The 26,164-nt window shown below is 44.7% G+C and overlaps 1 protein-coding gene across 1 annotated transcript in view; it reads right to left on the reverse strand.

Moving 5' to 3' along the window:
• Positions 1 to 26,164, reverse strand: part of DNAAF9 (dynein axonemal assembly factor 9) — a 106,575-nt gene that overhangs the window by 10,865 nt on the left and 69,546 nt on the right. The window contains exons 22-33 of the mRNA XM_061583534.1: positions 24,664 to 24,810; positions 21,712 to 21,800; positions 19,921 to 20,019; positions 19,293 to 19,410; positions 17,493 to 17,581; positions 15,816 to 15,974; positions 11,601 to 11,726; positions 9,023 to 9,060; positions 6,013 to 6,148; positions 4,531 to 4,617; positions 3,073 to 3,179; positions 714 to 788 (exon numbers count right to left, since the gene is read on the reverse strand). Coding sequence (XP_061439518.1) covers positions 714 to 788; positions 3,073 to 3,179; positions 4,531 to 4,617; positions 6,013 to 6,148; positions 9,023 to 9,060; positions 11,601 to 11,726; positions 15,816 to 15,974; positions 17,493 to 17,581; positions 19,293 to 19,410; positions 19,921 to 20,019; positions 21,712 to 21,800; positions 24,664 to 24,810 — 1,270 coding nt within the window. The remainder of the gene's footprint in view (positions 1 to 713; positions 789 to 3,072; positions 3,180 to 4,530; positions 4,618 to 6,012; positions 6,149 to 9,022; positions 9,061 to 11,600; positions 11,727 to 15,815; positions 15,975 to 17,492; positions 17,582 to 19,292; positions 19,411 to 19,920; positions 20,020 to 21,711; positions 21,801 to 24,663; positions 24,811 to 26,164) is intronic.

The following is a 26,164-nucleotide window of genomic DNA, read 5'->3' on the forward strand; positions in this document are numbered from 1 at the left end:
GGCACAAGGAGCTGCAGGGGAAAAGGGGAATTGCATCCCCCCCTAATCCATGGGGTGGGGGGAATCCTAGCCATAATGTTTGATTTGTCGAAGGAGATAGATGGTGACCAACCATTCCATTTTAACCTTTTCTTGCGCTTAGACTGTTTAGACATTACAACATAATTGTTTCATAGTCTTAATTTTAAAAAATTAATCTGGCTATAAATACTTTTAAATAAATAAACAATCCATTACAAATACATTATTTTACACTAAGCACAGAGGTCCCCCAATACAGTATTTTGTATCAGGGACTCAAGCAGCCACAGCCATAATTAGCAAATTCAAAAATGCTGACTTTGTATTAAGCTATGATTATATGATAAAAAGGGCAGGGGGAATAAAAGTTCTGATTTAACTGAGTATAGTAGAATCCCCCCCAATATCTAAATTCATCTGCAGCAACCATGGCAAGGACAAAGCCCCCACAGCTATCATTTGTTGAGAATAAACAGGCTAGCTTTGCAAACAGAAGTTCCCCGGTTCAATCGCTGGTACCTCCAGCTCTCTGGGTAGGTAGCAGGCAGGGAAAGGCCTCTTTCTGCTTTATTTGTAAAAGTCAAACAGGTGCAGACACAGAGACTCTGTGCAATTCATTAAATACTAACACAGATAGTTTGAAAAGATGAAATCAGAAAGCGGGGTGACGGAGGCAAAGGCTCATCAATTACCTGAAAACTTAACTTTCCCCAAAATGTGGTAAATATTTCCAGAGAAAGGACTCTGCTTATGGGAGGACTTCAGTGCTGTTTGAAAATGCAAGAACAGAGAGACACGGAAATTATTTCATCTTCCTTGATTAGGCAGGAGTGCTGTGACGTTTGAGAAACCCAAGACAGTTGCAATACCTATTTCACCTTAGAATTAATTCTACACAGGCCATAAAATATGGTACTAGAAAGTGACATGTATGACTGAAGTGTTGTGAGGAAGTGTTGCGAGGACTGAAGTAGTGTTGCTCCTTCTTGAGCACCCAATAGGTCACATATATTAATATGCTGCCCTGCAGATGTTTTGGACTACAACTCCCATCAGCTGGCTGGGGCTGATGTGAGTTGCAGTCCAAAACATCTGAAGGAAACCAGGTTGGTGAAGGCTGCATTAAGCATACAAGAATCTGGTAGTTCCCGTTTCCTTTTTTTGAACCCCCCTTTTAAATTGAGTGTCTTCTAGGATCAGATACGTTGAGTGAGGCGACATGAACAAAGCAGAGACCAAATACAAATAACTACAAGGCAGATATTTTCTGGTATACAACGATACCAAGGATGCATTTAATAAGGCACATGTAGAGCTACTGAACTTGAGATTTCATGCCAAAATCGGGCACCTGGTGCAGAAAATGAGGCTCCCAGGAATCTCAGCTTTTGTGTTTCTAGCTGTCATGGTGGTAGGGAGAAGTTAAAATATGTTCAGGCAACGTTTGTAAAATGCTTCATTAAGCATAACAGATAACAGCTGCATGCCATTCAAGAAGGGCTGTAGCTCTGTGGCACAGATGTTTTTGCCTCATTCAATCCTTGGCATCTCCAGGTAGGGCTTGGAAAGACTCCCTGCTTGCAACCTTGGAGAGCTGCTACCAGCCAGTGTAGACAATATTGAGCTAGATGGACTTGGTGTAAGGCAGCTTTTTAGATTCCGTTATCTACTCTCAGCTGCTTGACTGAGAGGGCTAGGAGGGTAGCTGATATATATACGGATCAGCAAATCCCCACTTCAAATCTCCCCTCTTCCATCAAACTGCTTGGTGGTCTTAGGTAAGCCTCAGCTCCTTAATCTGCGATACTAGGTGGGTACTGACCTATCTTAGCAGGGCTGTGGCAAGGATCATAGCAAGCTAATGCGTTATGAAGCACTATATCAATATGTACAGGCAGTGACAAGACAGGAAGTTCTATAAACAACTCAGAACTAAAGGCAGGGTAGTGTGTATGCTAAGAAAAGACAGGGGGTAGGGGAAACTCTGAAGTCCATGCAAATTTATGCAAACCTCTTCCCATCTTTCTGGGGGACTGGGTCAGAGGGGAAGTGGCTTTAAATTTCCTGCGCTGCCTTAGAATTGAGTGATATTATGTGGGGCACTCTGGGAAGTTTCAGGTGGCAGAAACCCAGCTACCCGCTGCTGCTGCCTCCAAACAAGCCGACAGCTGCGGTGGAGGGGGGCAGCAGATGGCACTTTGCCAAAAGCCCCCTTCACCGTGGAGCCAGCCCTTAGCGGAAATTCCTCAGGAGACTGTAGAAAACAAAGAGCGAGAGCCCGGGAGACTCCACTTAACCCCCCCCCACACACACAAAACACAAACACACCGGCTCCCTTTGACACTTTGCTAGGCCTTGTCTACAGGTTTTCAAGTCTCTCTTTACATTCATGAACGCTAGAGAAGTTGCACTCTCTCTCTCTCTCTCCTCCGAATGAAAGCTGAGGTTCTCAGATGCTCAAGCCTGTACCCACTCCTAAACTTCACAGCTCTGCCAAATGATAAGAAGTGTGCGCTAAAGCATGCAAACTGAATTTTGGCAGAGAAAAACAAGCGCTGACTCATCCCCTCTCGCAGACATGTAGAATTTGTTTTGAGCACATAACAGGAAGGTCTGTGGTTGTAGATTTACAAGCTTCTGTGGTGAAAACTATGAACAGATGCAAGCTGGTGAAGCATTGCTGGTCACGTGGGGGAGGGCCTGGGAGGTTTTGCAGCATGAGGTGGAGCAGCAAACATCACTGTGTCCCCCAAGTAAAGGCACACAGGGCCCTAGGCTGGTCAGGTTATTTTGGCACCTAAGACACAATACCCCACTGCACTGTCCCCACACCCTGGTCATTAAAAACAGTAATAAAAAGTAACCAGCAATTTTCATGACACTGAAAAACTGTCCAAGGAAGCTTCCCTCCCCTCACCTAATGGTATAGCCAGCCTCTGTGTGTGAGCGTGCATGCGTAGTTGCCAGTCACAAATGTAATTTGCTAACAATGTCAGGGAGAAAATGCCATACTAAAGTTAAACCCCATATTATTACAAAATTGCTTTTTACCTTTACATTTGGCCACAAACCGCATTTTCTCCAAAGGACGGTTAAACCACACACAGATCTGAACCATCGGGGGAAAGACTGAACTAGCACGAAATTTGCCCTCATACCTGAAAAAGAAAAAAGCATGCCTGTATATCAGTTCTCCAGATTCAGGCCAGTCCCGAAGCTCTTGCAGCTCACTATTTGATGAGGATCGTGTCAAAAAACAAGACTTTTACTGCTTTTCATTAACAGGCATCCGCAGATTCCTTTTCCAGTGAAAATAAAAGGTGTGAAGGAGAGGAAAAACAATGAATGAGGGGGCAGGTAAAACAATTCCAAGGAAGGGGGAGAGAGAGAAGACCGGGTCGGGGGAAGGCAGGGCTCAGTATGTTTTAGGGGAGGGAAAACACACGCCTCTTTTGGGCCTAGATGAGGAATAGGATTAAAAATAGTAAAGCCATTCAGGATTTTGGCTGCCTTGAAGTCTGAGACACACAAGCATTTTTAGTGGCATTAAACAAGAATATTATGTTCAAGGCATAAGAAGGCAGCACGTTCAGTCAACTGGACCTTGGTTAGGCCTCAATCCAAAGACTGCACCTAGCGCTGGAATGCCACACTAGTTCGGGATGCATGACTCTCAAATTACTTTCTCTAAAGAGAGTATTAACAGTATGTGCTGGAGGAAAGGTCCATGGCAGACCGTATGATTTGCATGTTGAAATCCCTGGATTCCATCTTTGACATCTCTAGTCCCCTTAAATATTAGGTGCCATCTCTGTTATCTTTTCAGTGGCTACTGAAGACCTTCCTCTTGCAACAAGCCTTTTAAGTAGAGACTTTATATCAGTTTGCATTTGTTTTGAAATTGCTTTTTAAGATGTTTTTAAGGATTATTTAAAAGTATTTTTAAGAGGTTTTATTTTTTAAATGTTTTAAACATGTTTTTGAGGTGTTTTAATATGTCTTTAGTGTTTTGTCCTTTGTTTGGTGCCCTGACTCCTTCTGGGAGGAAGGCTGGGACAGAAATTGAATTAATAATAATCATAATCTAAGGGAGGTTCCTCCACTCATTATTTCCCGCCTAGCTCATGGATGTCTCTCAATTACAAACACCTTTCCAAACATTTAACTCCCTTACTGTTGCCCAAACAGCAAAAATCAGAGCTGTTCATGCTTGTGAAGACCTGGGAACATTGAAAGCAGATTGACTAGGTGGCCTCTAAAAGGTCTCGTCCCTGTTCTGTGGAAGCTCTCCAGTGCTCTTCCAGTTTAGGCTAAATTTTTAATCAGAAAATTGGGCGGAAGAGCAGCGAGACAATTGAATGAATTCCTCAGAGAAACTAAGTGCAGCGTTCCATTAACCAAGTGATTTATCTGCAGAGATTAAATGGATGGGAAATTAAATCTAATAGCGCTTTATTATGTTCATGTTTATTAAAAGAATTAAATATTTTGCCAAAAGGAGATACTTGCCAGCCAGGGTATGTTAAGTAGCGAGTTGTCAGCATCTGTGGAGTCGAGAAACTGTTTTCAGAGAGGATTAGTTCAATGTCTTCATTCCTAGCAGGAGAGAGATCAAGGTTTTATTTACAGAAAACAATCAACTTTAAGTGTGCTTGCCCAGAAGTGCTGGCAACCATCGGAGCCACGCATGAATTCAAGCCTGCATCCAACCTACAGCTCCAGGCTAATCAGACCAACCTGGGTGCCTTCTGGCTTGCAATTTTTAACATTATGGTAGGTGCGTTTTCACTTCTAGTTTTCCTAATTCTGGAGATACCAAAATGGACACCAAAGCCTATGAGCCTCTTTCCTTCACCACGAATCAAAACACTTTACATTGATTTTTTAAATGCAATTTCATTACAAAAAAGCAAGGAAAAACCCATCAGCTCACACTAACAGAACATTTGAACATCTATACATCCATTTTAATTTACACATATAGATCAATATATGCCGTTCAAATGTCCACATAAGTATCCAGATGAAGTTGGTGTTTCTAGAAAGGGTGCACAAAAGTAGGAAGGGTGTTTAGATCATCAAAACATTGCATAATAGTTGGTGGGTATTTGTCCTTCCAGGCTTGAAGTACAAGTTTCTTAGTGGCCATTACGGCACATAAAGTCCATCCACGTTGCCCTGTCGTTAATCCCCAAAGGACAGGAATGTATGTTAAAAGTACGGTACATGGACTTTCACAAAATTCAAATATTTTGCCAATACAATGTTAAAATGGACAACTTCAAACCAAAAAGAAGATATCACTGGATGTGCCCACTTCATATGCTTTAGCGAGGCATTTCCTGCATTGCACCTCCAGCATCTATCCGAGTTAGACAAATTATTACTATTTAATTTATATCCCTCCCTTCCTCCCAGCAGGAGCCCAGGGCGGCAAACAGAAAAGCTAAAAACTTTAAAACATCATAAAAAGACCTTAAAATACATTAAAACAAAACGGTTAAAAACATTTTCAAAAAAAGCTTTAAAAACATCTTTGAAAAAAAAACGGTTAAAAACATATTAAAAGCAATTCTAACACAGATGCAGACTGGGATAGCTCTCACCTTAAAAGCCAATGCCTTCCTATAAAGACGTTTATACCTAAAATATATTCAAAACATTTTAAATCCACTTTTCCTCAACCCTGCAAAGAGAGTTTGATTGTAGCTTGCAGCCATTTTACTGAATTAGGACAACCTTTTAAGAAATCTTTGGTGAGTCACAGAATCAGATCATCTGGTTGGAGAGCAGGAACTGAGAACAGGGAAAATGTCAGCATGCCACCAGGAGCAGAGTTTTCACCGCTGCAAAATGGCAGCCAAGACAATAGAAAAATGTGTATTTTTAAAAAATTCCTATGTAAAACACCAAACCAGAGCTGACATTTCTCTCCTCTGCTAGAACAAGTGTCCTGTGTGCCACAGAAAACAGGGAAAACATCTGGCTTACCTAGTCACAACCCCATTTTCTGCCAGGATAAATGAAACGGCGGGGTTTGCGGCTCGGATGAGGTTCTGGAGCTGAACAAGGAGAGGGTTCCTCTGCTCGGTGGTATGGCTTGTGAAGACCACGTTGCTCACCAAACCTGCAAAAGGAAATTGGCCAGCCATCTTAAGGAAAGCATCCACCAGCGTTGGTGCCCTTGAGCCCAAGTGCAAGGCGATAAAAATCAGGTCATTCAGTCAAGGACAGGACTCCAGTGTGGGCATTTAAATGCCAGTTTCAACTCTCCTCCCTGAAGCTGCCGTGACACAACGATCTAGCTCTCCTGTTCACTTGTCAGCGACTGCCACCCTCTTGTCCGTCAGCCCCACTTCGGGATCCACTTCTTAAAGCTTGTCTTAAGCTACCAGTGATTTGTGCTATGCTGCCATTTGCTCCTCCTCCATTGCTCTTGGTTTCTAGCTTCTGATCTCTTGCTGCACCCTAATTTCTGATGTCTGCTAGGCAGGACCATTACCCTTTATGTATGGTGCAGCTGACTTGAGTGCCTTGGACAGGGGACACCCAGGATGAATTGCTGCTCAGTCATAAAACTTATATGGTGACAATGGACCAGCTCCTTCCAGAGTCCAACCTACCCTACAGGATTGTTGAATGGACAAAACACAGGAAACCCCCATATAATCTGCCTGCAACACCTTGGAAGAAAAGCAGGATACAAATGTGGAAAATGTGCATATATGTGCAAGTGTAAAGTGCCTTGCACACTGTTGGCAACCCAGCAGCGAGTTGGAAATACAATCCTATTGATACCTTTAAAAAAACCCTGGAAGCCATTACCCTAACTATGCCTAATTTTAGAATACAGATCACAACCATGTCAGTATTTCCATGCTCCTTGCAAGTGTGCAGTGGTAGTTTACATTCTTCTTTTTACTTTAAAGCCAAGTTGGCCTTGTAGGCATGTATATGTGCAGGAACAGAATTTGACTCATGTTGCAAAATTCCCCACACAACTCCAAACATGTTCTGATGGCTCTACATTCTCATCAAATCTCCAGTTTAATCAATACCATGGACCTGATTAACACGCCCATTAAAAAAGTAATAATTTTTGGGGGGGAAATTAGGCTGGGAAGCAAATGGTCTGTTTGCCATAGCAGTCTTGGAGCAAAGGAAGTACAGGAAAGGTCCCCTGTGTGGAACAGTCAGCTCGGGACAGCTGACTGCAGCTAGCAGGTTTCTATTCAGAAAACCCCGTCACATCCACTAAAATGGCTCCATGGGGAAGTTGTTTCCTCTTATGGAAAATGGGAATTTCCAGCCCCAGGTTTGCTGTGCTCCGTCCATTTGCAGCTCGAAGGTGCACCTACACAGCAGACAGGGAACCCATCAAATCTTCCTCTTTTTCTTTCCGCCCACTGGCACCCCAATGAGCCCTGCTGCCAACTGCACAGGGCTGCCCCTCTCTCATTTCATAGAACCACCTCAAACCACACATTACTTGGCTGCATAACTGGAAAAAGAGTAAACTCACTGTTCAGGTCCTGGCAACGTTGTGGTTGACCCTCTAAGTCAGAGATGGGGAGCCTGCTGGCACTCCTGCTGCTGGACCAGAACTCTCATCATTCCTGACTACTGGACATGCTGGCAGGGGTAGACAAGATCTGGAGGCCAGCAATGCCTGGATGGTCACACACTTGCCATCCTTGCTCAAAGTGGTTTCTTGGACAACTAGAAGTTCTCCACCACAAACTAAGGGCAACAACTGAAAGCAACTGTTTTACCTGAATTGCAACTACCCCCAGAGCGGACGTTGTGCTACTTGTAGCAAAAACAACTAAGTGCCATGATAAAGGAGTCTTTAAGGTACCACACTGCTGCGTGTGATTTTAATCACATCTGCCTGTAGCAGCACTCAGTTTCCTTGCAACTTACAGCTTTCCAGAAACACTGAAGACACATTGCAGTGATGTGCATTCCAGTGAACTCTTAAAATGTGAGAATATCCCTTAATGTGTTACAGGATCTTGTCTATTCTTGCCATTGCAACTTCTCTGAAAGGTAAGTAATCAGTTGGTTGCTCCTATTAGAGCAGTGCCCTTACTGAACCTCAAGAGCTCATCCTCACAAAGTTAATGCTGTCGCTTGGTAAGAGGAAAAGAAGAGAAGCAAAAGGCAAGTTTGATGCTCCTCTTGAGGATGGAGATGTTGGGTCTTCTCTCTTCTGTGATGCTTCCGACATCCTTGTCAAAGGTGCAGACAGGGAAGGGGTCATGAAAGAGCAGATTGACTTTTCTCTGCTTCCAGTTTGCAGGGTAAATTTAACCTATGTGTTTATGGTTTAGCTTATTTATATCTTGATTTTGTTCTACGAGAGCCAGTGTGGTGTAGTGGTTAAGGTGTCGGACTATGACCTGGGAGACCAGGGTTCGAATCCCCAACAGCCATGAAGCTCACTGGGTGACCTTGGGCCAGTGACTGCCTCTCAGCCTCAGAGGAAGGCAATGGTAAACCCCCTCTGAATACCACTTACCATGAATACCCTATTCATAGGGTCGCCATAGGTTGGAATCGACTTGAAGGCAGTCCAATTCCATTTTTTTTGTTCTATACAGTAGGGCCCCGCTTTACGGCGTTCCGCTGATAAGGCGGCTTTCGTTTTCCATTTTAACAGTTTTTTCCCCCCTTTTGTGACGTTCTGTGCCGTTTTCACGTCATTTTTGCGCGACGTGGCCCATTAACGTCAATGGGGTTCTGCTTTACGGCGGGGGTCCAGAACGGAACCTGCCGTATAAGCGGGGCCCTACTGTACTGTAATGACAGGGCAGGAGACATCTTTTTAAAAAGAACTATTTTCTACCCTGTAGTGCATAGACCTGTAAAGTTTTTGAACCTCAATACATGACTGACTGACATCATCAGTCACGGCAGCAGTCTCGACAAGATGCCTTAAAGGTTTACAACTGTATTTCTGAAAAAAGTGTGTATTTTTTTTTAAAAAAAGAATTTTTACCTTGTGAACACTGGTCCAACAACTTGGGGAAAAGAAACCTGCAAAATAAAAATTCACAGACATCTTGGCATTAATAACTACACTTCCAAGCACTGATGGCCACCACGCACACAGGCAGATCATCGGTGCTTCAAGCACAAGATTATCTATTATCTACCTCAACTGATGAGTTTGCAGGGAAGACCTTTTCATCTGAGACGGCAGGAACTGAAATGGGGTTCCTGCAAAGCATGGGCTCTATCACTATGCTTTGCATCTCCCCCCCCCCCCCCCCCCCGGAAAGATAAAGGCCTCTACTGACTCTGGTACAGAAGCGGTGGGAACTCAAACCACAGCCTTAAAAGCTGAGGCCAAACGCTGTCACCAAAACCACTACTGATTACAGTATAAACATAGCTCAAATCCTTCACCATGCCTGAATAGCGTATTATTCTTTTAAAAATCTGATACGACCCCAAAACTCTTTTCTGGTGTAAGACACACATACATTAAGCAAAACGTGCATAGCTGTGCTCTTGTGCAAAAAAATGTTGCCATCAGTTTCGATGGAGACTAAGAGCAGGAGATGCTTCCACTGGACTTTCCAGGCACTCTGTTGCACCTTTTCGGCTTAATGGCTTCAAGCAACTGCCTTCCCCTCTGCTTCGTTTTGTCTTGTATCGTTCCGAATTACCAGAAGCAGGCACACACTTGAAGAAGATGGAGCACTCAGAAGCAGCTCAATGACTGCACACCTTTTCCTTCAGGGTAGAGCATAGAAATAAATAAAAGACTCCGGTCCGAGACTCACTTTAGCCACAACGCAACGTGAGAGAATACTAGGGAGTTTATGCAAGTCACCACTGAGAGGTTTGTGAGTTGCATGCACTGTACAAATAAATTAATAAAGCCAGCCCATGATGAAGACTACTTTGCTTTCTCTCCGCTACACACGTTGCTTTTCTTTTCATCGCTTTACACATTATTCTGCTTTTCACATGTTATTGAGATGTTGCTAGGCCTGCCTCCGCAGAGCAGCTCTTAAGAGGTTTGCTGTCTCTTCTGTCCACTTCCTAGCAAGTGTCTGAAGAGGACACAAGATATAGCTCTGACCCGTTTCTAAAAGAAAAGGAGAGCCATGGCAACGGCTGGTGCGAGTTGGAAGGCTGTGACAGTGTTTAATGGCAATGCAGTGAAGGGAAAAGCAGCCGTTGTGCCTGCCGCTCTGAGACACACATGGCAGGGACATCAGATTACCTCACTTGTGGGCACAAAACCTGAACATGAAAAGAGTCCTGCTGGACCAGGCCAAAAGGCTCATCTAGTCCAGCGGCCAACTGGATGCCCCAATGGGAAGCCTGCAAGCAGGACCCGAGTGCAACAGTGCTCTCCCCACCTGGGTTCCCCAGGCACTGGTATTCAGAGGCACAGAATCATAGAATGGTAGAGTTGGAAGGGGCCTATAAGGCCATCAAGTCCTGCTTAATGCAGGAATCCAAATTAAAGCATACCTGACAGGTGTCTGTCTAGGTGCCTCTTGAATGCCTCCAGTGTTGGAGAGCCCACCCTAGGTCATTGGTTCCATTGTTGTACCACTCTAAAAGTTAGGGCATTTTTTTCCTGAAGTTCAACCAAAATCTGGCTTCTTGCAACTTCAGCCCATTATTCTGTGTCCTGCACTCTGGGATGATTGAGAAGAGATCCTGGCCCTCCTCTGTGTGGTAATTTTTCAAGCGCTTGAAGAGAGCTATCACATCTCCCTTCAGTATTCTCTTCTCAAGGCTAAACCTGCCCAGTTCTTTCAATCTTTCCCCATATAGCTGTTTACAGTCCTCCGGTCATCCTTGTTACCCTCCTTTGAACCTATTCTAGTTTGTCTGCATCCTTCTTAAACTGCAGTATCCAGAACTGGATGCAGAATGCAAGATGAGGCCTAACCAGTGCCGGACAGAGGGGCTCCGACAGAGGAGGGAGAAGCTTAGCCATCATAGCTACTCCCTGCTCCCCTGTCTTGCTCACATGAACCAGTAGGGGAAACGACAGCATTACAATGCACATAAGAAAACAACAACAATTACCTGCTGGTCTATTGTCATCCTTGCTGCCTGCAAAGCAGCTCTTTTTAGAAACTCATCCAGCTTTTTTTCTTTTTTTGCCAATATCAGCAAGTTTGGGAGGGTCAAACCTAAACACCTTAAACAAAGCACTTTCATTGTGCTATTTTAAACATGTGACTCTTGCAGAGCTTGGAAAAGTTACTTTTTTGAACTACAACTCCCATCAGCCCAATCCAGTGGCCATGCTGGCTGGAGCTGATGGGAGTTGTAGTTCAAAAAAGTAACTTTTTCAACCTCTGGTCACTCTCGGCTTAGTGTTGAGTTTGGCTCCAGTTTCCTTTCTCATCTCCCAGAGCTGTATCCTACCAACAAGATGTTTTATCATCTTGACTCTAGTCAGCTTTCACTTCCAAGTTGACCAAGAACAGGTCAATCATCTAGGCTGCTCCTTCCTACTCTCCGGCTAAGAAATGCATTTAACTTTTGTGATCTAAACGTGGACAAGCTCCCCACAATGTACATGCAGCAGCTTGAAAGGCTACCTGTGCTCCATATAGCAACTAAGTGGTTCGACACAAGTCGTGATCGCTCCAATGACAAAAGAGGCCTTCACGTCAGCATCTGGATGAGTTTGAAGGGCCTGCACAATGTCAATCACATCCGTGTATCTGCAAAGGGAACAAAGCAACGAGTTCTCAAGTGACAGAGAGCAGGAGGACTATGCTGCTGCCAGTCAATTTGGGGGTGGGGGGGGAGAAAGAGAGAGATTGGTGGTATATGTGTATGACTCAATGGGTTGCAATTCTGAGAAAGCATGTTATCCAATTCCCTGGGAAGGAAAAAAGCACTGACTCTACTGTCGTGATTTCTGCAAAGGCATTTCTCTCTCTCTCTTCAGACAGCTGTACATAGAGGAACACTAGAGGTCCCAGGCTATGGTCTGAAGGCACATGAGGCCACCACCTTGCTGAAGCTAAGCAACTCTGGGTTGGTCAGTGCCTGGATGAGAGACAGCCTGGCAACTACATGTATGCCGCCTTGGGTTCCATGATGAAAGAAAGGCGGGGTGTAAATGTAACAAGTAAATAACAAATAATAATAATAAACTCTTTGTAAGAATCCATATTCCTGGGAACTTACATCTGAATGCAGCAAGTGGAATTTAACTACAAAAGTGATGTGCCAAAACTGATGCCTAGTATAGATGATATAGATGGTATAGATTTATTTTATTTTATTTTCTTTTCTTAGATCAGGTCTCCTCCTGGTGACCTCCAGATGTTTTGGACTATAACTCTATAACCGGATGGAGAAAGTTGTAGACCAAAACATCTGGACAGGCTCAGGTTGGCAAAGGCTTCCTTAGATACTAAAAATGGAAATGGAGTGCCTTCAAGTCAATTGTGACTTATGGCGACCCTATGAAGAAGGTTTTCATGGTAAGCAATATTCAGAGGGGGTTTACCACTGCCTCCCTCTGAGGCTGAGAGGCAGTGACTGGCCCAAGGTCACCCAGTGAGCGTCAGCGGCCGGCTTTGCGTTGCCCGCAAACAAGAGCTTCCAGGAGTGACCTGGTCCTGCCAAAGAAGGCTTACAACAAGTGTGGGGAGCCTTTGGCCCTCCACATGGTGCTGAACTACAACTCCAATAATCTTGGCCATTGGCCATACTTGCCAAGGCTGATGGGAGTTGTAGTTCAGCAACATATGGAGGAGCAAGGATGTTCCCACCCATGGCTTGCGGTGTATCATCTTTGGACAAGCCCTGAGGCAAGACAAGAGCACAGAATTTGGTGGTGGCAGAAAGAGGAGTTGGTTAACGAGAAGCTGCCCGAGGGACGCAACCTGACTGGGAAGGGAAGGCTGTTCCAGCCGTGCAAGGACAGCAAAGCAAGACACTTGGATACTGTTAGGGAAGACAAAAGCAGATATGGTCAGGCACCTTAGCTGGGGAGCCGCTTAGGTGGTTCCAACAGACGATGAGAAAATTATGGGTTGTGTGACAAAACTGGAGTGGAGATGAGGAGAGAAAGGACACACCCTTCCCCCTGCTCTCACAATTTGGGGTCACTCAACAAAGCTGATTAGCAGTTTGTTCAGGTCCGAGAAAAGGCAATTGTTCATCATATGAAGGATAAACATTTTTGCCCCATGGAACACAGGAAAATTGTTGAGGCTCTCGGTGGACGACTTAATGATTCTTCTGCCTATTGCAATGATTGCAACAATTGTAATGAACTGTGCTAGACGCTGTATGATTTTTCATTATATTTGTGTTGCTTATTTTATTTCTTATATACTATATTTTATTGTATTACAATTTGAATTCAAACTATAATGCAATGAAGTGTGACATAAGAAACAAAAGAAGCAATAAAAGATAGTAAAATCAATATTAAAAATATTAAAAGTAAAAAGGTCCTCCTATGGGTGCCTATTCTAAGGGAAGCTCGGAGGATGGCAACAAGGGAGAGGGCTTTTTCAGTGGTGGCCCCCAAATTATGGAATGATCTCCCCGATGAAGTTCGCCTGGCGCCAACATTGTTATCTTTTCAGAGCCAGATCAAGACATTCCTTTTCTCCCAGGCATTCTAACAGCATGTGCTGAGCTCTGACCCCAGGTCTTACACCTTGTTTATCTGTGCTTCATGGTTTTAAACTTTGCATGTCTTTTGAAATTGTATATTTGTTTTTAATGTTCAGTGTTCTTAATTTTTGTAAACTGCCCAGAGAGCTTTGGCTATGGGGTGGTATATAAATGTAATAAATAAAATATGAATAGTTAATGCGATGGATATGCCATCTCCCACCTTCAACCACAAAGCCACAGACTTGCCGCGGACCACCTGAATGAAGCTTGCTGACCACTAGTGATCTGTGGACCACAGCGTGGGAAGCCCTGAACTAAACTAATTTGCGGAATTTAACTTCCACAATACACGGTGATAGCCTTTTATTCAGAAAAAGACACCTCTACCAGCAAACAGCTGAAAAGAACCTCAATGTTGAGAGGCTGTGCTGGCTGGGGGCTAATGGGAGTTGAAGTCCAAAACGTCTGAAGGTTATCTGGTTTGGGGGAGGGTGCCATATACACTGGAACATCAGATGCTTAGCAGGGAAGCAGAGGGCAGTGAAATGATAGCAATGTCACTGTTTTTTCACATCAAGTCCACCCTTTGGCAGATTGGGTACGGTTGCTGATCTGGATGGCCTCCTTGGAGAGGGTTCTATGTGATCTCAAGCAGATGGGGCAGGGATGAGGCGGGGTGGGGGAGATCCTTCTCATCAGACCACAAGCCCACGCTGTTTTTGTCTGCATTCATCAACCATGTCAACACACTTGCATTGTACAGCAACAAAAAAGGACAAAAGGTCATGCACCAGTTGGGTTTTCTGGTTTCCCATTGTGTTCATCTCGTTCTCAAAATGCCAAAGGTTACTGTTTTTATCTGCTGCTAACAGCTTTTTCAAAGGACTTCCCAACGCTTGTTTTGTGCTGGTGGGCAAAAGGATACTTGACCTAACTTGACCTGAAAATCTTTAATGGAAATGTCGTGGTGCATTATTTAACGGGCCTCCACGCTGGGTCCATAACTCCCCTGAACGAAACAGCACTTCCACTGGAAAGGGAATTTATGATACTTCACCCAAGGTAAAACGTTCGCCAAGGCCACTGTTGTATTGTGTCGGCCATTCTGATAAATCCACTAGATGGAAGCGGGGCTTTTAGGCATGAAGGAAGAAGCCAAAGACCATTTTATTTGGCATCTTGGGGCCACTTTAAGGTTACAGAAATATTTTTATTTCTCCAGACATATGAGTGGTTAATGTAGGTGTGTATTGTTTTGGGTTTTCTGGAATGCATATATTTGTAGAGAAGCAAAAGGCATCTAAACATCCTAAAACAACACCAAGGTCCTCCCTTTATGTCAAGGTGGATCTGAAAATAGACCATCAAAAAGTGTTTTTGTATGTGGGGGGGGGGGAGCGTTCCCTGGCCTACAATATATTGGCTATGTTGTTAAGGGTATTACTGTTAGATATTGTTCCTCTACATAGTAGTACTCTACAGGACTGAGCAGACTTCAGGCTTGTGGGATCAACTTTGTTCTTTTGCTAGCATCCACCAGCTGGATCCTGGTCCATAAGAGTGTGAGGCAGGAAAAACGAACTGACGCTCCAGAGGAGGAAGACCAGAGCGCTTCCTGTGGGGCATTAAGGCTTTTCCTGCCTCAAGCAACAGGAGGAAACACGTGGCCCAGTTGGGGGTGTCCTAGTGCCCGCTGGAGAAGACAGTTTCAGCCAGGTCGACATGCAGTAAGAATTAAGGAAGAGAAATGTCTCTGAGCCCAGGGATTTGTGATCAGCGCTCACAAGATCTTTCACACAAAAAAGGCCTGGTTTCTCCCCCCCCCCCCGAATTGTTTCTCAGCAACCTTTTTTGGGGGGGGGGGAAGAATGTGGTTTTTAGTTCTTGCTGGAAGGGCAGGATATAAATCAAATAATAAATAAAATATTTAAAAAATAATCGTTGTTGCCACTGTCAGGCAACTGGGAGTCAGAAGCCATTGCCAATATACTGCAAGTCACTCAGAGATCTACCAGGAGATCCACATCTACCTTTTCTTGCCCCTCCACCCCCCGAATCACCCACCTTACTGCATATAAATCCAGATTTGAGATGAAACTTATAACAGCGATAGGAAAACAAATTTCTAATGCTACATGTTCATCTTGTAGCATCGAGGAGTCTCTCACCCTTGGAGAACCACCAGCAACCTGATTTTTTTCCTGTTGTAAGCTGAGGGACGGGCACTTCGGTTGTGCTGGGATTCGAGAACGCTGGCCAGGTACTTCTGGAAATGGGCTGCGCTGAAACATTCAGGGCTGTCCATGGTTTGGCGATAAACAAGCCACCTAGAAATGCACCGTGGACAGAAAGAAGTCAGACTGGTTTCTTTATATGAGGGTTGGAGAACCTGAGGCCCAAGGGTCGGATCTGGCCCCCCGAACCTTCCTATCTGGCCCTTGGGCCTCTCCCCAGGCAACACCCCCTCCCCAGCAAGCCCCCTACTAGCTTTGCTTTGCAACCTCCTTGAGTGTTTTTGGTCTGTGCCCTTGAATGCTGATAATGCCTCTTGCTTGCCTTGATGGGGAGAGAGCGAGCGGAGAAACTACCCTACTGTAAATGTAAATGTACTGCCTTCAAGTCGATTCCGACTTATGGCGACCCTATGAATAGGGTTTTCATGAGGCTGAGAGGCAGTGACTGGCCCAAGGTCACCCAGTGAACTTCACGGCTGTGTGGGGATTTGAACCCTGGGCTCCCGGGTCCCTGGCCTGGCTTATTTTACTGGATCTATCCGGCACCAGAATTTCTTACTTGTACAATATCTATATGCACGCACCGACAGTCCAACACCTTAACCACTACACCACACTGGCTCTCATACCCTACTGTACATGAGCAAATTTACATTAGTTGCTCTGGCCTCTGGCTCCCTGGGTATGTGGCCCCAGAAGGTTACCCAGAAGGGAATGTGGCCCTCCAGCTGAAAAAGGTTTCCTACCTTAATTATCCTACCTTTATATCATCAGTATATTATAATTAATTTTGCCCTGGATTATCATTTCCTTTTCTTCCTGTATTTTCATGCCCTGTATTTAATATTGTTGCACACCGCCTCAAGATTTGACATGAGAGATGGCATAGAAATGCTTTTAATAAATAATAATACTCCCCACCCACCCTGCGAACAGCCCTCAGAAAAAGGCCATATTGCTCAGTGGGTAGAGCATCTGCTTTGCATGCAGAAGGCCCCAGGATCAATCCCTGGCATGCACCTTCAGGTAGGGCAAGGAAAGAAAAACTATGACCTGAAACCCTGGAGGACCCCTCCCAGGCACCGTAAACAACACTGTGCTAGATGGACCAATAGTCTGACTCAGTACAATGACCGCTTCTGTTCCACAGGATCCATCCATGCTGGCTCAGAGGGAGACAGACAGAGGAACAGAGGGCAAAGACTCGGCAGCCACAGGAGGACCAAAGCCAAAGACCTACGGTCTGACCAAAAGCATTTTGGCCTCGGAAAGGCTGTAGCTCAGTGGCAGAACACTTGCTTTGCACGGAAAAGTCCCAGGCTTAATCCCTTGCATCTCCAGGTAGGAGTGGGAGAGGCCCCCTCCTGCCTGAAACCATGGCGCAGATGGGAGTTGTGGTCCAAAACGTCTGGAGGATGCCATGTTGGCAAAGACTGGAAGAGACCGTATGACCCCCTCAGTAGGGCTATCGTCAGAACCAACTCCAAGGCAGAGGCCTCTAAGGAGAACTGACATACTTTGGAGATGAGTCTGACCCACTAAAAGCTACATCCTTTCATTCAGCCATCACTATTGTTTTAAAAAATAACAACAAACTAAATCTCAACTAACCTTCCATATTCTTTGTTAAAAGTAACCAGGAAAGAGCAGAGATCACTTGAGTAACATCCTGGGAGGCCTGTCAAGATGGTGATCATCACCTCAAAACAGAAGAACTAATTAAATTGTTGCTATTGTTACTGCACTGCTAGTTTTAAAAGGCACTAATTTTTTCTTTTGCAGAAATGCAAATTAAAGTCACTCGCCCCCCTGCCCCAAACTTACATCCGATAACCACCTTCAAGAGGATTATGAACCTAGAAGTATCACACATTATTTCTTTTGCTGAATCTTTTCTCTTCTAATATTTTTAAAACACCCTGGAGGAAACGGAAGGCAGTTCATGTGCCTTCTGTGAGTCACCTCTCCACTTTGATTACGTTTAAAAGTTAACATGTGTGGGAAACTAAGCTTAAAATGAGGGTATGATGAAACACTTGCTATGGGCTTTATGAGGCCCATTCATCTCTGACCGGCGATGATTCCTTCCAGTGAGACCACCTATAAAAAGAACCAGAAATGGTTCACAAGCAAGTTTCTCTCCAATCTGGTACTAGAAATCCATTCAATGGAGACAAAAACTTGCTATTTCATACATGCAAAATACGACCTTTACTAAAAGGTGGCATTGCTCCCAACACAAGGCCAATGTCTTTTCAAAAAGGTACCAGAAGAATATTTCCAGATAGACAAAGAATAGCCTTTTTTGGGGTGTCTGTTTGGAAGAGTATTGCAATTTAAGATTTTTTAACCTGATCTACGCCAATAATATCAAATGAACGTGTCTATCAATGGCTACTAGCAATGATGGCTATAGTCTGCGTCCACAGTCAGAGGCAGTTATGCCTCTGAATACTAGTTGCCGGAATCCACAAGTGCTCTTGCGCTCAGAGTTTGCTTGTGGGCTTCCCATAGGCATCTGGTTGGCCACTGGGAGAATGGGATGCTGGACTAGGTAGGCCACTGGCCTAATTTAGTACAGGTCCTCTTATTTTCTTAAGTTCATTAAATAATAAAGCTGTACAACGATTTTCATACTGTGCACAGGAGACCAGTTTGTGTTCAAGGGTCTGTCAGTGAAAAGAACAAACTGCAGCCCCCCACATTCCCCTGCAAGGCAAGTTCTGGGACACGCTCTTGGTTCAAGTTATGCAAGCCTGAGTCCCAGCAGCCCAGTATCAAACCCACATAAACCAAACATGCTCTCTAAAACAGCCTGCTAAATCCAGTGCAATGCACTGGAGTTCTTCAATAGCTGAATTAATATGGGAAAGGATTCCCTGAAAGCATTTGTTTTTTAAAAAAGCAACCCACATTGCATGATATTTGACAAGCATTTAAAACCATCTCTCCCCTTCTCGTACCATGAACACAGGGCCTTTTGTGCCCCTCCCCATTACCTTCTCTTTCAAAACTCCATGCTTTCTCATTCCAAGTGTAGCCTCAATAATGCACAATAAATTTGCAAATTTCACTAAATCCCATTTTAAAATTTGCAGAATTTTGTTCCAAGGGAAGAATCTGGACTCTGGTGATGCACAGGCAGAGAACTCTACAGTATTCTACATTTGTAATTAGGTACATAAATTGCGTTTGCAATATAGATACTACTTCAAGGACAAAAAAAGCCTAATTTTAAAACGCAATTGACAAAAAAGGGGGCAGACAACCACAAGCATATAAAACCCCTTGCAATCAGCTAGTCAAAATGGGTGACACAGAATTGGAAATAAAAGAATGCTATAGAATAAAAGTGTAATGCAAACAAATGACCTTTAAAAATGTTTGCAAGTGTTACATTGGCTCTCTTACCTTATCATTCTCTGCCTCATTATCAGGAATGGTTTTGGACTGCTGCAGCAACATTGGCAAATGGGCTCTCATCACAGGCTCACGGCTTACACTGCTGACCGTAAAGTGCTGTACAAATCTTGGAGGGAATAAGACAGCACACAGTTCTTTGCAACCACACAGGGCACTTACTTTTCAGAAGGGGGTAGGGGAATCTCTTGAGGCCTGTACAGCTGCCACTGAACCCACCCAGTATGGAACCTAACTGTCCAATAATAAACAAAAGATGCTGAGAATCCAGCGAAGGACCAGTTCAGATGGAATGACCTTCATTCAATAAACCACGTAGGGTGTTTGGGACCAAGAATAAGCCAGGTGCCCATGTGTGCCTGCCTCCCTTTCACCCCTTCCTTCACGTACCTGGCTTCAGCAAAGCTATCTCGGTTTCTTAAATTACAGTTTCCAATTATTTTCAAGCTAGCCAATTGTGGTTTAAGGCCTCCCTCCAAACCAAGACATCAAACCACGGTCTGATCTCCCCCCAAAGTTGAAGAGGCATTCGCACAGCTAACAAACAAATTATGTAACTGGGATTCTATGGGTAATTTGTCCTTTGCTCAGCACAAAGGCTACCTTTGAAAAGTCTTACCTGTCCAGATCTGGGAGACTTATAGATATTCTTAGCTGGTTCCATCTTTCCCCAGGGGGATAGGACAAGATGTTGAACAGTTTCTGCATGTTGGAATGCCTAGAACAAGGATACACTTTAAAACAATTGCTCTTATTTAGGAAAACACTGTCTGTTTCTTTACAATCAACATGCATTATTGGGTTTTCATGGTAAGTGGTATTCAGAGGGGGTTTACCATTGCCTTCCTCTGAGGCTAGGAGAGAGTGACTGGACCAAGGTCACCCAGTGAGCTTCATGGCTGTGTGCAGATTCGAACCCTGATCTCCCAGATCATAGCCCAACACTCTAACCACTAGACCAAATTACATTAATTTGTAAAGCCAGCCAAGTTGGTGGCCATCACTGCCTCTTGGGGGAGCAAATTCCAGAGTTTAACTATGTGCTGTGTGAGGAAGGACTTCCTTTTCTCTGTACCGAATCTTCCAACGTTCAGCTTCATTGGATGTCCATGGGCTCCAGTGTTGAGAAAAACTTTTCTCTACCCACTTTCTCCATGCCATGTATCATTTTATACACTTCTATCAGATGATGGTCTTATTCACCTTTTCTCTACACAAAAAAGCCCCAAATGCTGCACCCTTTCCTCATGGGGAAGGCACTTCCAATCAGTGCATGTCCAATAGCTTTCCTGCTGAAATCCTGTAACATGTCCTCTTTTGCATCTTGGTAACCTTCTCTCTCTCTCTCTTTAAAAAGAAACCCAAACAAAAGAGAAAATGGCCGTGGCACATGGCTGCTGTGACCCACCTGAGGTTGAGGCGAGACTTTCTTGTAGGTCCCAGCCAGGGCCGGATTAAGCTGAGGAGGGCCCCTAGGCTGATTGGTGTTTGGGGGCCCCTTCTCCTCTTAGGCACGCATGTGTGCCATCAGCCAAGATGGCGGCAGAGGCTTCAGCCCCTTAGGGAAACCTCGACCGCCATCTTGATTGATGGCAAACCGCAAAAAAACAGCAAAGAAAAAGGTAAATGAAGCCGGGGGATGGCAGGCGGTTTGGAAGCTCTTGTCTCGCGATCCGCAGCTCCTGTCCTGCTTCCGTGGATCGTGGAAGGAGAGCGGAGGGCCCTCTGTAGCTCCAAGGGCCCTCGGACCAGTGTCCCATGGGCCCCCAAGAGCTCTGGACCCCGAGGCTTCAGCCTACTAACCCTAATGGATAATCTGGCCCTGATCCCAACCCACCAACTGAAGGCCAGTGGCCACAAAGGAGGCAGGAGAAAAACTCTGCTATAATAAGCTAGTGACACTGTTCCCACAACAGACTGATCAAGGGATGGGAGAGAGAGAATTAAATGCTCCATAAAAAGCAGGAAATAGCTCATTATTGATTAGCGTGCTTCAGCGCAACACACACAAATAAGAGACCCCACAGCACACATGTTCTACATACTAAGAGTGAATTTGCCCTTCAGTGTGGATGGATCCTTAATCTAGCCAAAACAGCAGAGGGAATTATTAGCAGGCCTGGAAGTATGAAAAGCCCTTGGAGGGGGCAGGGATACCCACAAGCAGGCATGAGCTCAAGGAGGGCTGAATGTGCTCAGTGGGCACAGAATGCCAACTGACTGCCGGGGCAAAAATGGAAAACTGGAGTGGGGTGGGGATGCGGAATGGAGTATCCTGGAAAAGGGCATGGCTGCCCGGGTGTCATCCTAAGACAGGAACATTCCACACTGCAGTGTCTCCTTGCAGGTCCCACTTGTTTCATGCAATTCTATAGGGGTGGGTGGGTGAAGGGAAGAGCCATCTGCTCACAATCTCTCTTGTTCGACAGGCAGGCAGCTATCTTGGGTCATCTTTAAAGTTACTCCCGAACTCCCTTGTTGTTGCCAGACAGAGCAAACCTACAATGAAGAACACAAAAAAATCAAATCTCACACATTTAATATTGCACCTGATAACTCCAATGGAGTTACAAGGTAGCATTTGTTCAGGAAGGCAAATGGCCATGACAGTCATAAAAGGGGCTCCTGGGGTACTAAGCTATTAACATTTTTAATTAAAAAATCCTCTCTCCATGCAAGGCATTTAAAAACATTGAACTGTGCTTCCCAGAATAACCAGGGCTTGATGCCATCCATGATAACAAACTCCAGTACTAAGACACAGAAACCAAACACACTTGGAATGCTTTAAATGGACTATTTAATAACAAGAAAAAATGAGCTATTTTTCATTTCAGCATTAAACCAATTACATTTTGATACTCCTCTACCGGTAATCACCAGCAATTAAATCATTACTCTTGAGAAAAGAGTCATGTGCCAGCATGGCTCGTGCTCATCAAGGTACATTGATTTCAGGGGTAGTGGTTACCCCAAACAAGCAACAGCATTATAATCTCTGGCTGTGTTAGTTGGACTGGCAACCTTCCATTCCATCTGTACGCTGCTGCTGAGGTTTGCCCAGTCCTGGCCATCCATATCATTATGATATTGCACATAGAATCACAGAACAGTAGAGTTGGAAGGGGCCTATGAGGCCATCCAGTCCAACCCCCTGCTCAATGCAAGAATCCAAATCAAAGCATTCCCGACAGATGGCTGTCCAGCTGCCTCTTGAATGCCACAATAATACAGCAATTGCCCTGACAATTCAGTAAAATAAAGGCATCATAAAACCAATCTCTCTCTTGGCTCCTCATAACAACATTCCACTACTGCAGGGGTCCCCAAACAGTGGTACATGAGCTTCATTCAGGAGGTCTAAGGTGTGCCTGTGGTTGAAGATGGGAGATGGCACATCATAGAATCATAGAAAAGTAGAGTTGGAAGGGGTCTATAAGGCCATCAAGTCCAACCTCCTGCTCAATACAGGAATCCAAATCAAAGCATTCCCGGCAGATGGCTGTCCAGCTGCCTCTTGAATGCCTCCAGTGGCAGGTACCACACACAGTACCATCTGACATTGTGGCAAGCATCTTTGGAACAAAAGCAGCAAAGCAAGATGCAGAAGTTAACAAAAATGAGGGCAGCAGGGAAGAGGCAGACTGGCCCTAGAGAGGGTTGGTGGCAGCTTGGAAAAGAGTAAGGGAGTGGAACTCACAACTCCACATGGGAACTTCAAAGACCCTTCTTGGCTTTCCAAAAATCAGTCCAACAGTGATTGCTTTACTCCCTGACCCCAAATATTCCTGTGTTCTCTAATGCATTGTCACTATATTTACAAAGAAAGTTATTGTAAAAGCTAAACTGAGCTGAACTGCACAGAAGCAAGGGCAGCAGAGCAGATATGTCACCCTGTTCTGTTTATATATTTATAAAGGAAAAAAGTCATTGCAAATTTGCTAAGTGGCTTATCTCATTTACAAAAAATGGAAATGGGCTGCCTTCAAGTCGATCCCGACTTATGAAGACCCTATGAATAGGGTTTTCATGGTAAGTGGTATTCAGAGGAGGTTTACCATTGCCTTCTTCTGAGGCTGAGAGGCAGTGACTGGCCCAAGGTCACCCAGTGAGCTTCATGGCTGTGTGGGGATTAGAACCCTGGTCTCCCAGGTCATAGTCCAACACCTTAACCACTTAAAGCAAGTTAGCTTGATCAATTGTTCTGCTGAGAGTTGATGAATTTGCAGTTGGTTGCATGAAAATTTGAGGAAAGAATATACTGATGAAGGCTAGTGCAGTAACTATAAAAACTTTGCAGTAATTTAACATCTGTGCTACATCAACCAACTTCCTTTTGGTCATTGGACTCTGATGGATTAATAACTCTTGATTCTTTAAAATCTGATTTTACTTCAACTGACACATTGCCCATTTTTATTTTAGGTTGGTATTCTTTTTTATTAAAAAAAAACAATGTAAGAAACTCCATTCATCAATACAAAACGTTGTCTCTCTCCCTAGAGCCAAAGACAGTTCCCCACACGTTACTGTTGCACTACAAAGCTTTTTGCTTAGTAATTCACATCTGGATGTGTGAACTGCCTCCACTGAAAAGCTTTTGTACTGGAGACATTTATGAACGTACTGTTAGTGATACCTGATCTGTGATTCACACATGAAAATGCTCACGGTGCTGCATTCATAGGGTGAGGAACATGCATGTGTGAATTCAAAAAACAGCACCAGCTACAGAGAAGACAAACAGCATAGACAACAGCCACTGGGGACAAAAAAGGCTCATCGCTTCTTGATAAAACCAGATGTACCTCCACCAGGGTTTCAGGACACAGCCCTGCCCAAGACCTTAAACCTGCAGAGGAGCAGGAGTCTCCAGCTGATCTCCATGCCGACAACGACCCAGTGGACCCACTGGATCGCAACATCCCTGCCCTTGCACTGGAGGTCCCCACACCAGCTGCTTGGGTTCCTGGTCAGCTTGCAGACCACCCCAATCTCCCCCAGGGTCACAGGAGCAGAGGAGAGAGAGCAGACTAGGCTTCAGAGCCACTGCCAAGGTGCCCCGCTAGCTGCCCGTGAGGAGGAGGGGCAAGTGCATGGAAACATGTGCCCGGATCAGGGCCTGGCTGAGAGCCAGGAAGGAGATGGAGCTTCCATCTCCTAGATAAGGTCCCAGTCTGAGCTGCTTCACTGCTGAAGCAACAGCTCTTTCCAAGCCCCAGCCTTCCTGACCTAGGGACACATGAAGTGAGGGAGACTGGCAGGCAGGGGACCATTGCAATACCCCCGCTTCTGTCTCTCTCACACACTGTTCACCACCATGCTTACTTTAGTCGGAAGAAAGATCTCTTGTTTACATCACCTGTGAGTAGAAAGCTTTATAAACCTTGGACTTTGGGAAAAGTATGATCATCAGAGAGTTGCCTGGGGTATGGAGCTGGACTGGCAAGTGAGCAAGCAGGGAGCTTTTGTAGTCTATAAGGAGAGCGGCAACAACACTTGTGGAGTCCTAGGAAAGAGGAAAGGGAGAGTCTTTACGGTAAGTCTGCACCACTTCTGAAAGGAGACAGCTGAGCCTATTGGCCTTCCCAAGAACCCCTGCCTGGCCCCCTCACCCGAGGGTCTCTACTATATCAAAAACCCAGCATCACATATATCCTTTTGCATATACTCCCAAGGTTTTTAAAATGGCTGGTTATATAGACCGGCTAAGCCATTTTGTGCAAATGTGCACCACTATCCACATCTGTTTAAAAACAACTTCTCAGAACACGATTTGATTACACACGAGTGTGAATGGCCTGATTCTGGATTAGCCAAAAATGAGGCACAGGAGGCGTACTTTACTACGTGTATTCACAAGAGACATAAACAGAGTGACTGGATTACAATTTGGACTTTCCTGCAAGACACCATTTATCAGTGTGGCAATGCAATGGCTGCTGTAGTGTGCCTTTACTTCCTTCCTGTGTAATAGATCTTTTGCCTCTAAGAGTCCTAGGAGGCTAACAGCGTAAAACCATTTTAAAACCTGCACACTAAAACTATGAAATAACCACTAAAGTTTCCCCATGAAGCAACAAGGAAAACCAATGACCACTTCAGCTTCCCTCAGTCCTCAAATGCTGGCAGAAAAAAAGGGTTTTGCCTGCTTTGAAATAGGTAAAAACAGACACAGCTAAGCTGGGCTCAGAAGGAGAGGCCACCATGTCACAAGACCTTGCTCCTATCTTCCACAAATAATGGGACTCTGAGCAAGGTCTCCATCAAATAATATGAGAGCACAGGGAGCCAATACACTCCAAGGCAGCCTTCCCCAACCTGGTGCCTTCCTGATGCTGTTAGCCAACAACTCCCATCAGCCTCAGCCAGCATGGCCAATGGTCAGGGATGATGGGAGTTGCCCAAAAACACCTGGAGGGCATCTGAGTGAGGTAGGCTGCTTTTAACATGCCTGGGACACTGGTCGCAGAGCGTGTTCGAGATTAGCAGCAGCAACTTTGCATTGAGCTTGGAAACCAACCAACTCGCTCAAAGCTGAACCAGTGTTAAATGCTAATCCATATTAGCAACTGACTAAGTGAATTGCATTGAAATTGCCTAAGAATGGTTCACTGTACAGTGATGGTGTAACACACAAGTCCTGGTTCGTAGATAATGATCTTGATCTAATTAGTCAATTAGATCTTGGTCTAATTGATCAAGTTATTGATCAAGAACAAATGCTGTGACTACATGTTCCCCCTCCTTCCTTCTCTTGTGTACTGTTATGCAAAACCTCTGGGGTTTATTAAGCCACAGTTTCCCATTACATTCAAACCAGGAAACTGTGTTTTTAATCTCCAACTTCAAGCTAGGATCTC

This window comes from Rhineura floridana, chromosome 9 (genome assembly GCF_030035675.1).
Source record: "Rhineura floridana isolate rRhiFlo1 chromosome 9, rRhiFlo1.hap2, whole genome shotgun sequence".
In the NCBI taxonomy this organism is placed as follows: domain Eukaryota; kingdom Metazoa; phylum Chordata; class Lepidosauria; order Squamata; family Rhineuridae; genus Rhineura; species Rhineura floridana.